This window comes from Salmo trutta, chromosome 8 (genome assembly GCF_901001165.1).
Source record: "Salmo trutta chromosome 8, fSalTru1.1, whole genome shotgun sequence".
Taxonomy (NCBI): domain Eukaryota; kingdom Metazoa; phylum Chordata; class Actinopteri; order Salmoniformes; family Salmonidae; genus Salmo; species Salmo trutta.
Window position 1 is genome coordinate 42,529,806 of NC_042964.1, and position 13,951 is coordinate 42,543,756.

The 13,951-nt window shown below is 46.7% G+C and overlaps 1 protein-coding gene across 1 annotated transcript in view; it reads right to left on the bottom strand.

The window, feature by feature from the left end:
* LOC115199004 (membrane-associated guanylate kinase, WW and PDZ domain-containing protein 2) overlaps positions 1-13,951 on the bottom strand; it is a gene marked incomplete in the record, with an annotated part of 237,189 nt that overhangs the window by 70,398 nt on the left and 152,840 nt on the right. The window contains 1 exon segment of the mRNA XM_029761485.1: positions 715-834. Coding sequence (XP_029617345.1) covers positions 715-834 — 120 coding nt within the window.

Genomic DNA, 13,951 nt, shown 5'->3' on the forward strand with positions numbered 1-13,951 from the left:
TATTAAAAAGGTAAATGATGGTGGTACTGCGGTGCAGCCACCGAGAAGAGAAGAAGGGTTCTCTCTACGGAAGACGACATCCTCGGAGAAGTGATACATGGCCTCAATCGGAGAGAGAATCTAACATCGCTCCTGGCAACCAACCGTTAAATTGACCATCTGCAATTTATTTTTCTGCCATGACAGGCGCGAGGCTGAGCGGGAAGGCTCAGCGAGGGAACAGACATGGAGTTAATGCATTATCTGTCTGTGTGGTGGAGTCCCCTGTATCTGACAGAGTGGAGAGCCAATAGTTTAGTACACCCAGCACAGAGCCACACAGACCAGGGCAGATGGAGAGAAACTGGAGTGAGTCGTGTTTATTCTGGAGCCATTAGGGCTCAGAGGAGAGCCAGCATGGAGGAGATAGCAGAGTGGAGAGGTGTAGTGGTGTTGTGGGGTGTGTGTGCGAGAGTGTGTTTTCTCCACTCTGATTAAAACAGCTTTTCTGTAATCTATGTTATGATGTCACAGTGATGTGTGAGAGCTGTCTAAATGCACACAACTCATTCTTCTCTGTCAGAGAGTGGAAGGATGGCCAATAAACAAGCATCTACATAATACAATTATTCCAAATATAATAAAATTTTTCCAATTATTCCAATTGAAGGAAATCAGGAAAGACCCCCCCAAAAACATGATACACCCCCAAAAAAGCGAAAAGCTTGCTTTTACCTTCATAAGTTCCACTCTCTAGTAAGGCTCCACTTTTCTCCAATTCCATAAACCGATCAACAGTCACAAAGTTGTAGTCCACCCCCGGGACCTCTCCTTCCTTGGGCTGCCTGGTTGTGCCTATCAGAGAGGAGAGGGGAGGAGCACAGTTACATAGTTACAATCAGGGAACTTACTAAGAAACTGTGTACACCTGCATACAGGAGAGAGGAGCAAGGTAAGCATTATGGCCCAAATAGAATGAAAGAATTGTAATTCTATGGTGTTTACATCATGACAGTACATTAAAGGGATACTTCGGGATTTTGGTTAATGAGTCAGATGATCGCGTGGATACCATTTTTATGTCAATGTGTCCATTATGAAGGAAGTTAGCGGTAGTTTTGCGAGCCAATGCTAGTTATCTAATGAAACTACCTTTAACTTCCTTCATTAGGGACACAGAGACCCACAAATGGTATCCACGAGTTCATCTGACTCTGGGGAAGTAGATAAAGGGCCTCATTGCCAAAATTCCAAAGTATCCCTTCAACAAAAGGATCCTACTTTGAAAACCTCAACGTCTCATAAAGAATCAGAACAGAACGGCAGATTAAGGATAAGCTGACCCTGAATCAGTTATATTCATGTATTCTGAGCGGGTCTCTTCGTTGCACATTTGAATTCAACTGAATACTTAAGCGCTGTACTTTGAGATGATGAGCGATGAGTCCTTCACTAGGTAACGTTACAGGAAGGTTTCAGCTGAGTGATGCAACTCCAACAAAGAGGAGAGAAATAAGTTCAATCTGCATGCAGAGTGTCAACGCCTCTCAAAGACGGTAGACACAGAGCCTCTACACAACCTCACAGGGCTTCTGTCTACATGTTATCGCGAGTGAGACGAGAACGCTAGCCTGCTAAATGCTAACAGTGGCCCCCATTTTTAATCATCTTAGCATTAGCATAAGTGGCTAGTTCTCGCCACATTCGCCAGTCGATTAAGAGCATTGGGCCAGTAACTGAAAGGTCGCTGGTTAGAATCTCAGAGCCAGGGCCTCCCGAGTGGTCTAAGGCACTGCATCACAGTGCTGGCTGTGCCACTAGAAATTCTGGGTTCGAGTCCAGGCTCTGTCACAGCCGGCAGCGACCGGGAGACCCATGGGATTGCGCACAATTGGCCCAGCGCCGTCCGAGTTAGGGGAGGGTTTGGCTGGCAGGGATGTCCTTGTCCCATCGCGCACTAGCAACTCCTGTAGCGGGCCGGGCGCATGCAGGCTGACACGGTCGCCAGGTGTACGGTATTTCCTCCGACACATTGGTGCGGCTGGCTTCTGGGTTAAGTGGGAATTGTGTCAAGAAGCAGTACGGCTTGGTTGGGTCGTGTTTCGGAGGACGCACGGCTCTCGACCTTCGCCTCTCCCTAGTCCATACGGGAGTTGCAGCGATGGGACAAGACTATAACTACCAGTTGGATACCACAAAATTGGGGAGAAAAAGGGCTAGAAGTAAAAAAATAAAAAAATAAAAGAATCTCAGAGCCGACTAGGTGAAAAACCTGTTGATGTGCCCTTGAGCAAGGCACTTAACCTTAATTACTCCTGTAAGTAACTCTGGATAAGAGCGTCTGCTAAATGATCCAAAATGTAAATCACATGTTTTACAAACTCTTGAGAGACAGCTGTAATTTCCAGTCAGTGTTGTGTTGTGGAGGATATGATGCTAAAGGTATATCAAGGTATAAATTAGTTCCTAAACGCTCCTGCTAGGGCGGTGTGCTAATTAGCCTGTTTGAGCACCAGAGGTTAGGCTAATTGATGCTGGCTGTGATAGCTCCAAGGTACTCCATCCCTGAGGTGTTAAACAGCTTATTCTCACATCCGTGCTAACACTGCTGTAAAAGCCTGGCCTATGGCAGCCTTTGGTGCTGGAAGAGCCTGGCCTATGGAAGCACATTCCTCGAAAATGCCTAGATTCCGATAGGCTAGAACTGCACCACGAGGCTAGCGAGGGTAAGTGAGTGTGTGTCTGTTGAGTCAGACGGTTCATATGTCTGCGACACCATGTCACAAGATGATGTAGCCATGTGTGCCAACTTAGTCTGGTGCCACAAGCTCTTATCGCCTTTCACATGTCATTATGATGTAACAGCAGTGACAGGAGGTGCTGGATTGGTGCAAATTGAATGACTCCAAGACATTCGGTCGCGACAGTCACAAGAGCTGTCTGACTCAACAGACACACACTCACTTACCCTCGCTAGCCTCGTGGTGCAGTTCTAGCCTATCGAAATCTAGGCATTTTCGAGGAATGTGTTGATGGGAACTGATATTGAGTGAAGCAGGAATTCAATCTGCATTTTGGGGCCAATCTGATCATGCCAGATGTATCGATTTTGGACTCCGCCACCCTCTCTCTCAATGCTGCTGACAGGGAGTCCAAGCGTGAAATAAGGTAAAGAAAAGAAAATGACTCCACCAAGACCATTAAAGCTCTTTCCAATATTGTCTTCAAGCTCAATGTTGATGAATCTGTCCTTAGATGGGAAAAGCAAACCGCTGGAGATTGCAATGGAAAACCGAAATTCTCTCAGAGTTCAGCATCAACATCAAACCATGGTGCTCCACATCAAAACACACCAGGCAGAGAGTTCTAGGTGAGGGTTGAGAGAAGAGTGGAAGGGGGCTGGTCTAGGGGCGTGAGGATGGCACATCTGAGCCATGTTGATATGTGGTGAGGAGAGGAGATGCTAGTGTGTGTGTGTTTGTGTGAGATGCACTATGGCACTTCCAGTGCTACCCTGCATGAGGCCTGTGTAACGATAACAGATTATAACTCTCGACAGCGCTACAGAATGGCCGACACACAGCACAACACTTCAAAGGGAACCTTTGATGTCACGGAACTACTGTATAATTAGCATCGTCTTCCAGTGGGGACTTTTCTGTGGCGACACTTTCTAATAGGAGCAACCTATAAGGCATGAAAGTGGTTTTCTGTACTTTCAGAGTTCTGGGTCATCTGTTAGATTTGACATTAGTGTAACATCCAAGCTGGTTTAAGAGAGCCATTTGTAGTGACGATTCTCTATAAAAAGCCACTGGCACAGCAGAGAGATGTTCATAACGCGTCCAAAGAAATTGCTTTCCAACCGTAACTCTTTTCGGAGTCCCCATTTATACATCCAATACAAATATTAGCATATACAAGTTGCCGAGGTCAAATCTATGGGCATTCTCTGTGATACGGTAAGAACTGTATGCCCTCTCCTCTTCCGTCTCTGCCAACCCTTCCTGGTCACCTGTGCTACATGTGACCAGTGAACCATGACCCCAACATATAGTGCCCTCTAGTGGACAAACAAGTTAAAATAACCATTGACAGACAACATATACAATGACATATAAACAGGTCAAAACGGCTCCTACACACCGGCCCCTATGGTTAGCCATGTAGAAATCACCACTTAGCATGATTGAGTATACACTTGCATATGTGATAACACATCCTCGATAGACTAAAGGTTCTTCTTCCCTAGACTGATCTAAGAAGCCTATACTTATCTGTAATTTACAAAAGCCCCATTGGCATACATTTACAATAAATTAGGGCCACCTACCAAATAAATCAAGCTGACATACAGTAGGTCCATTGACTCTAGTGGGTATTTTCAAGGCTGTTCCCATGGGCATTTGGGCACCTGGGGCATTTCTAGAGTGCTGATAATTTACACTAAAGCTGTGTATTGTTGTGCTGTACAGGAAATGCTTTTTCATGTTCAACAAACATCCTACTTATTAATCTCCTGTTCGGTGGGAGGTGAAGCAAGGAGAGAGAGAGAGAGAGAGAGAGAGAGAGAGAGAGAGAGATTGAGAGAACACAGACAATTCATCAGAGGGGAACCCAGGATTTTTACTGGAGCAATCTGCAAACAATGCCGAGAATAACACAAACAGATTACCAGAGATAACTGTGGCTGATACCCAGCTATTTGTCCCGCGGTACGACGCTGTAATGACTCAGAAGCGGCTGTTGTCTTTCCACGTACAAAATGTTCCCTGGAACTCCCGGGGAGCGGAGAGGGGAGTAGGGGATGAGAGAATAAGGGAAAGAGATAGCGAGAGAGAAAACAATAATGATGTCTGAACATCTCTTCCTCTCCGCTGAGCAAGGAGAGAGGCAGAGAGAGAGAGAGAGAGAGAGAGAGAGAGAGAGAGAGAGAGAGAGAGAGAGAGAGAGAGAGAGGAGAGAGAGAGAGAGAGAGAGAGAGAGAGAGAGAGAGAGAGAGAGAGAGAGGGAGGGAGAGAGAGAGAGTGAGTGAGTGTGAAGGGTCTGTGAGGAGAAGGCGTGGAGATGAAGCATGTCTCACGTAGTAGACTAGAGTTGCAGCGTGGGCAGTAGAGCTGCCTGCCAGCCAGGCCTCTACTACTCTCCCATCTCTCCCATGGCTCTCTCCCTACACTACAGTTATATCCATCCATAGGGTTTCATAGCCAGGGGCCAATAGATCAGCTCTTAACACATCCAGCTTAGTACCATTGTCCAGTAATGGATCCCGGGTCAGAGCATCTAGCCTGCGTTGTTTTAAATCCAAACCCATTCAACAATGCACTTCAGTGGAATAAATGTACCCAGCCAGAAGGGCAGCCATCTGCGCATTGCACTTCATATGTTATGCATTAACATTACCCTTAAGTATATCTACACTGTTTAACATCGCTGATTGGCAGAGGCATCGGTAACTGGATCACAACTATGTGAATCCATGTGTGTTGTGTCCCAAATGGTACCCTATTCCCTATATAGTGCACTACTTTAGACCAGAGCCCTATTCCCTATATAGTGCACTACCTTTGACCCAGGCCCACTGGGCCCATAGGGCTCCGGTCAAAATAAATGCACTACATCGCAGCCCACGACTGTTAAATGAGTGTGTCAGACCATCTGCAAGTGGAAATATTGGCTCCAACTTCAAACACTGCTGGGATGGTGGTGCAACAGAGGTCTGGTTCAGTGAGTGCATATCCCCAGGCTTTGGAGAGAAATAGTAAGATATACTACGTCCAGACTTCAATCTCTCTCCCAAGATACTATATCAACCCTCAAGCAGCTATGATCAAGCCACAGCTACTATGGCAAGAGATAGAAAAGCACAGGGAGAAATATCCCCTTCTCTAAGTGTGTAGAGAGTGTCTAGAGCTTAGGGACACACTGCGTTATGTCCCTGCCTGGTCTCTCTCTGGTCCTCCTCTTGTCCTGAGGCTGCAGACCACATGTCACCTCACAGGTCTCCAGCCATCCATCAATCAGAGGAGAGTGAGAAAGACACCACAGGACCAGAAGACCCTTTCAAAGCATCGTTATAGCACATCCCTGACCCCTCTCAGTCTGACCTCTCTCCCTCCCTCTCTCCATCTTGGAGAGCAGCTATTACAGTCAGTGTGGTTTTAGAACTAGCCAACGTGATGTGACAGACTGCAGAAGAAGACTTGAGGCTGTACCTCTGTTCACCCTGCTTACCTTCTCCTCTCCTTACACATATGCTAGCCTTCAGACTGCATTAAAAGACCATATGTTGCCAGCAGCAGCGGCTGCTGCTTTCACAGCTAGTCGAAGGCCTAGCTTACTGAGATACAGACACACAGAGACAGGCTTGACCTCTGAATCTCATATACTTGTTGTACTCTGTCCCTGACAAACAACATGCAGCTAGTTTCAAAACAGCCTTGAGTTTCACTTAGCAAGCCACTTCTGGGAGAAACTGTTCCATGTCAAATTGAAATCTCCAGCTCCACTGCCTCCAGTAGTCAGACCCAGTGTGTGTGTCAATGGGCTGCAGTGGGGCCGGGATATGGGGACTGTGTGGGCAGGAGCTGGTGATGGGATCAGGTTCCGGTTGGCTGGGTAAAGCCCCACTAGGCCCAGTGTGTTGTGACAGTGTGTCAGTCAGGCCTGTGCTGTGGTCCCTCTGGGGCCCTCTGGGGCCCTCTGGCCGGAGGTGCTCAGTAGCCCCCTCTATTCACTTCCCTAATCCCCCTGTTATGACAGCGAGAGATGGCGTCAACGTGCCCCATTGTCCAGATTCTAATCTAACCCGTTAGCCAATTAGGAAATGGCCGGCCTTCCTAATGCCTGGGAATTAGTGGGATGGATTACGGTGCCATTCAGTGCTGTCCGGCCGCCACGGGAGACCGGGAGTCGGGTAACGTGGGCTGAAGAGGGCTGAGCGAGGGTGCTGACGAAAAGCTGCTTTCGCCCGCACTTTCTGTTCATTGGTGGCGGTGGCAACACACGGCCACTTAACCGTGGATGTGCTTAGTCACTGTTTTCATAGACTGCTGCCTTAATCAACCTGATTAGATGTCTGATACACTTCAATAAACCTTCATTGAACTAAGAGAGAGAGCGAGAGAGAGCAATATGTGAGAAAGAAGGTTGCATATTCATTGGGGGATACAGTAGCACAAATGATTAACAGGCACATATCCCTATCCCATCACACAACAACAGAGTGCTTTGTTCTCAGGCGCAGTGAGGTACAAGACACGTGGTGGCTCTCCTTCAACATGTCTGAGGTTTTACTAAACTAATCTGCCTATTGATGATCAGTAATGTGGGATTGATTGAGGGACCTGAGCATCAACAGAACCCCTCTGAGGCCCGTTGGCATGACAAGAGCAGGTCCTCCGCCCCACTCGCCTTTCCCAGAATTGCGTTAATGGATTGGCCCTCCTGGAGGTGATGGTGGACCGCCGTGTGATGTGGCCTGGAGTTATCGATGACTGACCTCTCAGAGACCTCGTGAGAGAGAAAGAGAGAGACAGAGATGGAAGGAGAGATGGAAGGAGAGAAAGCGAGAGAGAGGAGGGAGAGAGATCGAGAAGGATAGAGAGAGAGATGGAGTAAGCAGGGGGAGCGAGAAAGAGAGGTTGAGGAGGAAGGAAAGAGATGGAGAGAGAAAGAAAGAAAGACAGAAAGATGGAGATTGAGAGGGAGCACTGACTTGATCATCTCATTGAAGGCTGTAAAACCCTCAGGGTCAAAGGTATGAATCTGCCAGCTCAGCTTCACTCATAATTACACACCCGAACACTATTAATACATAGCACTGTACCATCACACAGGAACACTATTACCTAGCATTGTACCATCACACAGGATCACTATTACCTAGCTATATACCATCACACAGGAACAGTATTACCTAGCATTGTGCTATCACACAGGATCACTATTACTACCTAGCATTGTACCATCACACAGGAACACTATTACTACTTGGCATTGTACCATCACACAGGAACACTAATACCTAGCATTGTGCTATCACACAAGAACACTATTACTACCTAGCATTGTACCATCACACAGGAACACTATTACCTAGCATTGTACAATCACACAGGAACACTATTACTACCTAGCATTGTACCATCACACAGGAACACTATTACTACCTAGCATTGTACCATCACACAGGAACACTATTACTACCTAGCATTGTACCATCACACAGGAACACTACTATTACCTAGCATTGTACAATCACACAGGAACACTATTACTACCTAGCGTTGTACCATCACACAGGAACATTATTACTACTTGGCATTGTACCATCAGACAGGAACAGTATTACATAGCATTGTACCATCACACAGTAACACTATTACCTAGCTATATACCATCACATAGGAACACTATTACCTAGCATTGTACCATCACACAGGAACACTATTACCTAGCTATATACCATCACACATGATCACTATTACCTAGCTATATACCATCACACATGATCACTATTACCTAGCTATATACCACCACACAGGATCACTATTACCTAGCTATATACCATCACACATGATCACTATTACCTAGCTATATACCATCACACAGGAACACTATTACCTAGCATTGAACCATCACACAGGAACACTATTACCTAGCTATATACCATCACACATGATCCCTATTACCTAGCTATATACCATCACACAGGAACACTATTACCTAGCATTGTACCATCACACAGGAACACTATTACTACTTGGCATTGTACCATCACTGATGACTGGGGGGCCATGGACGTTATATCTACAATGTAAGACAAATGACAGTATGTACATTACAGTGTTACCTTTAGGAGTAGCTGCAAGACATCTATTGATACATTTGTTGCGAGTTATCTGACCATTGAGGTATTCTTTGAGTGGAAGGCTGTTACAGTACAAGCCATCCCCATGTCCATCTCCAACATGCGACTCAGTCCATAGCCATGCTATTCAATGGTCTGTAATGGTCTGCATAGCAGCATCCTGTTGGAATGTCTGAAGCCATTACCTTCTATTAAATGAGTGAGAGTGGAAGCTCCTTTCACTGGCGGTCACATATTAGTCTCTTGCCACTGAGATGTAAGACCAAGGATATAGTAGAGAGGACTCAGGTACACTGGGGTTTGTGTCTGATACAGACAGCAATGTGTTAGCTGCAGAGATAACATTGACACCAATAGGATTGTCCGTCCTCTACAAGCTCTATCAGAAAAACTCAACTGAAAGTTATTTTAAGTCCAGTAAAAAAGGCTTAATCTGAGTCTGGGAAACCAGTCTTAAAAGTCGATCTAATGCCAGTCCCAGATCACACCACATTCAGATCTCTCAGTGAAAGATTCTGCTAAAACTACTGAAGCCAAGAAGAGTGGAAGTGAAGTTTTCCCTAGTCCCTCTAGCTGTGCCTGGGAATCTGGGGAGCCAGCCCCACTCAGGCAGCAGTCAAACAGAGACGTGAGTGATGAAGCAACCTGGAGACGTTGACAGTGACAGATTGGTTATTCATCCAGCTTGTCATCAGAGGCTTCCAGTACTTGGGGGGGTTCATCCTCAGTGTTTTGGTGGAATCTTAAGTCTGATACCAAACTCCCTCAAGTAACTGTCTACAGTACAAACAACATTCCTTGTAACAAAACAAGCCAAACAATGTTGAGCAAACATTTCACAATCCAGCACCATCATACTTTCTGTAAAAGTAAGTTTTCTGACATGGAAATGTTATATTCCACATTCCACCATGTACATTGCATGTACAGTACCTACCCCTAAAGAAAGACTTGATCATGGTGTCTGTGTCCTTGTGGAACAGGCTGACGCTCAGAACATGTATTCTCCTCCTCTCCTCCTTCCAGGGTTCTGTACTCTTTCATCACATTTCAGACATCCCTTTGGTCTCGCTCTGCATCTGAGCCTCGAGAGAATCAAAGCAGTCACTTTTGGTGTTACAGTTTGACACAATAATTCTGTAACCTGGAGACACTTGACAGCAAATACAGAGGTGCTTGGAGGCGCTAGGCATCCACTCAAACCAGTCCCTTTAATCTGGGGAGATCCAAAAACAAGAGAAAAGACAACAACGCTTTCTTTCCCCTCACAGCTATTTCACTCTGTATCCATGGACTACAGGAGCCTCGTCATACACACACAGCCCAACCCAGGCAGGTATGGAGAGAGAGGGAGGGAGATAGATGGAGAGAGAGAGAGAAAGAGAGGGATGGAGAGATAGACACACACACTGACACACATACACACACACACAGATTGGGGGCGAGCTGATGTCATCCGTTTGGATGTGTGGCCACGGGGTGTGTGTGTGTGTGTGTGTGTGTGTGCCTGTGTCTCTGTGCAGCGCAGACACAGTGGGACTTATGGTGGATGTGAAAGTGCTGCTGTCAGCTTAATCCTCACACTGCAGCCAGAGATGTCCCTATCCCGGCCAGAGACCACATTACCACCCAATGACACAATCTGTTTGTCAGGGACGCCTGCCTGCCTGTCTCCATGGCTGCCTACCTGCCTGCCTACTCTGATTCAGTTATAACACCCTATCACAGCCAGTTAGGCCTGTAGCTTAGGGCGGCCATACTAGCAGACAACAGGTCCACATACCACCATGACCCTATTTGGTTCCATGGCCGAGCTCTGGATTGCTCCATTGCTTTCTGAAGTGGTTTTCACCCAGGTCGTTTATTTGCTACAGCCCTACAGTCATGGGAGCCATTTTGTCAGTTTGGATTGAAGCGTTAGAGTCTCTTGAGTCCTGCTTGGGATTTGAACCCATTACTGTGTTGGGTCAGAGGGGGAAATAATCAGCGCTCTACATGATAGCAATCATCCACACAGCAACCTCTGACCCTTTAAATCCAGAGGTTGAGCCACACCAGGAGCCTCTATCACCACCAGCTGTGTGTGTGTGTCTCGCTCTGTTTGTGTGTTGTGTGAGTGTGTGTATTTGCTATTCATGTGAGTGTGTGTATTTTCTATTCATGTGTGTGCATTTACTGTGTGTGTGTGAGTGTGTGTATGTGTGTACTTGCAATGTGTGTGTGTGTGTGTGTGTGTGTGTGTGTGTGTGTGTGTGTGTGTGTGTGTGTGTGTGTGTGTGTATTTACTGTGTGTGTGCTCAGTGATTTCCAAGATGGCGTAACAGTTGGACGTGTGTTTGTCTTGTCCCATGTAAATAGTCAGTTTTTCCATATATATTTTAATCTCACTTTCCACCTACGATCTAAATATACTTTCCTGCAACCCACCCCACCCAATGTGGTACGGATCTGCTATTTTTATATGTTATAACTGGAACCTCCATCAGAAGCTAGCCAGCTAACCAGCTATTAGCTAGTAGTCACTGTTATCCACGGCTAGCGGTCCTCAGTCAATACCTGCCAGTCTGCACAGCGCGATATCGGACTGCTTTTCTCCACCACATCACCGGATTCCTGCCGCAAGCTCTGGGCTATTACACCGGATCATCGCAGCTAACTAGCTGCAATCGAGTGGCTACCGCTGGCTAATGCCTCTGTCCTGAAGAAAGCATCAGTTAGCCTTGAGCTAGCCTCGAGCTAGGCCCATCTCCAGGCTAGCCGAAGAGATTCATGGGCTACAATACCTCTTTTGCCAATTGGCCTGGACCCTTTATTGCCGACATGGAGCCCCGCCGATCCATTCAACAGGCTTTTCCATTGCATTGTCACCGAAGACCCATCTGCTAGCCCCGGCCCGCTAGCTTTCTGAAGGCCGTGCCTCCCGCTTACCTAGCATAGTAGCGACTACAGAACGGCCCCCGGACTCACCTATTGCTGCTCATTGGACCCTATGATCATTCGGCTACACATGCCTCTCTCTAATGTCAATATGCCTTGTTTTCTGCTGTTTCGGTTAGTTCTTATTGTTTTATTTCACTGTAGAGCCCCTAGTCCAGCTCAACATGCCTTAGATAGCTTTTTTGTCACACACCCCACACATGGGGAGACCTCACCTGGCTTAGCTGTCTCCAGAGATGTCTCCAGAGATGCAAGCTCTCTCATCATCACTCAATGCCTAGGTTTACCCCCACTGTACTCACATCCTACCATACCCTTGTCTGTACATTATGCCCTGAATCTATTCTACCACTCCCAGAAATCTGCCCCTTTTATTCTCTGTTCCCAACGCACTAGACGACCAGTTCTTATAGCCTTTAGCCGTACCCTTATCCTACTCCTCCTCTGTTTCTCTGGTGATGTAGATGTTAACCCAGGCCCTGTAGCCCCCAGCATCACACCTATACCCCAGGCGCACTCATTTGTTTACTTCTGTAACCGTAAAAGCCTTGGTTTCATGCATGTTAACATCAGAAGCCTCCTCCCTAAATGTATTTTATTCACTGCTTTAGCACACTCCACAAACCCTGATGTTCTTGCCATGTCTGAATCCTGGCTTAGGAAGGCCACCAAAAATTCAGACATTTCCATCCCCAACTACAACATTTTCCGTCAAGATAGAACTGCCAAAGGGGACGGAGTTGCAATCTACTGCAGAGATAGCTTGCAGAGTTCTGTCATACTATCCAGGTCTGTGCCCAAACAGTTTGAGCTTCTACTTTAAAAAATCCACCTTTCCATAAATAAGTCTCTCACTGTTGACGCTTGTTATAGACCCCCCTCAGCCCCCTGCTGTGCCCTGGACACCATATGTGAATTGATTGCGCCCCATCTATCTTCAGAGTTCGTACTGTTAGGTGACCTAAACTGGGATAGGTTTAACACCCCGGCCATCCTACAATCTAAGCTAGATGCCCTCAATCTCACACAAATTATCAAGGAACCTACCAGGTACAACACTAAATCCGTAAACATGGGCGCCCTCATAGATATCATCCTGACCAACTTGCCCTCTAAATACACCTCTGCTGTCTTCAACCAGGATCTCAGCGATCACTGCCTCATTGCCTGCATCCGTAAGGGGCCCGCGGTCAAACGACCACCCCTCATCACTGTCAAACGCTCCCTAAAACACTTCAGCAAGCAGGCCTTTCTAATCGACCTGGCCCGGGTATCCTGGAAGGATATTGACCTCATCCCGTCAGTATAGGTGCCTGGTTGTTCTTTAAAAGTGCTTTCCTCACCATCTTAAATAAGCATGCCCCTTCAGAAAATGCAGAATTAAGAACAGATATAGCCCTTGGTTTACTCCAGACTTGACTGCCCTTGACCAGCACAAAAACATCCTGTGGCGTACTGTATTAGCATCGAATAGCCCCCGCGATATGCAACTTTCAGGGAAGTCAGGAACCAATATACACAGTCAGTTTGAAAATGCTAGCCTTAGCTTTCCTAACAGAAATTTGCATCCTGTAGCACTAATTCCAAAAGGTTTTGGGACACCGTAAAGTCCATGGAGAATAAGAGCACCTCCTCCCAGCTGTCCACTGCACTGAGGCTAGGAAATATTGTCACCACCGATAAATCTACGATAATCGAGAATTTCAATAAGCATTTTTCTACGGCTGGCCATGCTTTCCACCTGGCTACCCCTACCCCGGCCAACAGCTCTGCACCCCCTGCAGCAACCTGGCCAAGGCTTTCGACTCTGTCAATCACCACATTCTTATCAGCAGACTCAACAGCCTTGGTTTCTCAAATGACTGCCTCGCCTGGTTCACCAACTACTTCTCAGATAGAGTTCAGTGTGTCAAATCGGAGGGCCTGTTGTCCGGACCTCTGGCAGTCTCTATGGGGGTGCCACAAGGTTCAATTCTCAGGCCTACTCTTTTCTCTGTATATATCAATGATATCGCTCTTGCTGCTGGTGATTCTCTGATCAAGTTCTACGCAGATGACACCATTCTGTATACTTCTGGCCCTTCCTTGCACACTGTGTTAACAAACCCCCAAACGAGCTTCAATGCCATACAACACTCCTTCTGTGGCCTCCAACTGCTCTTA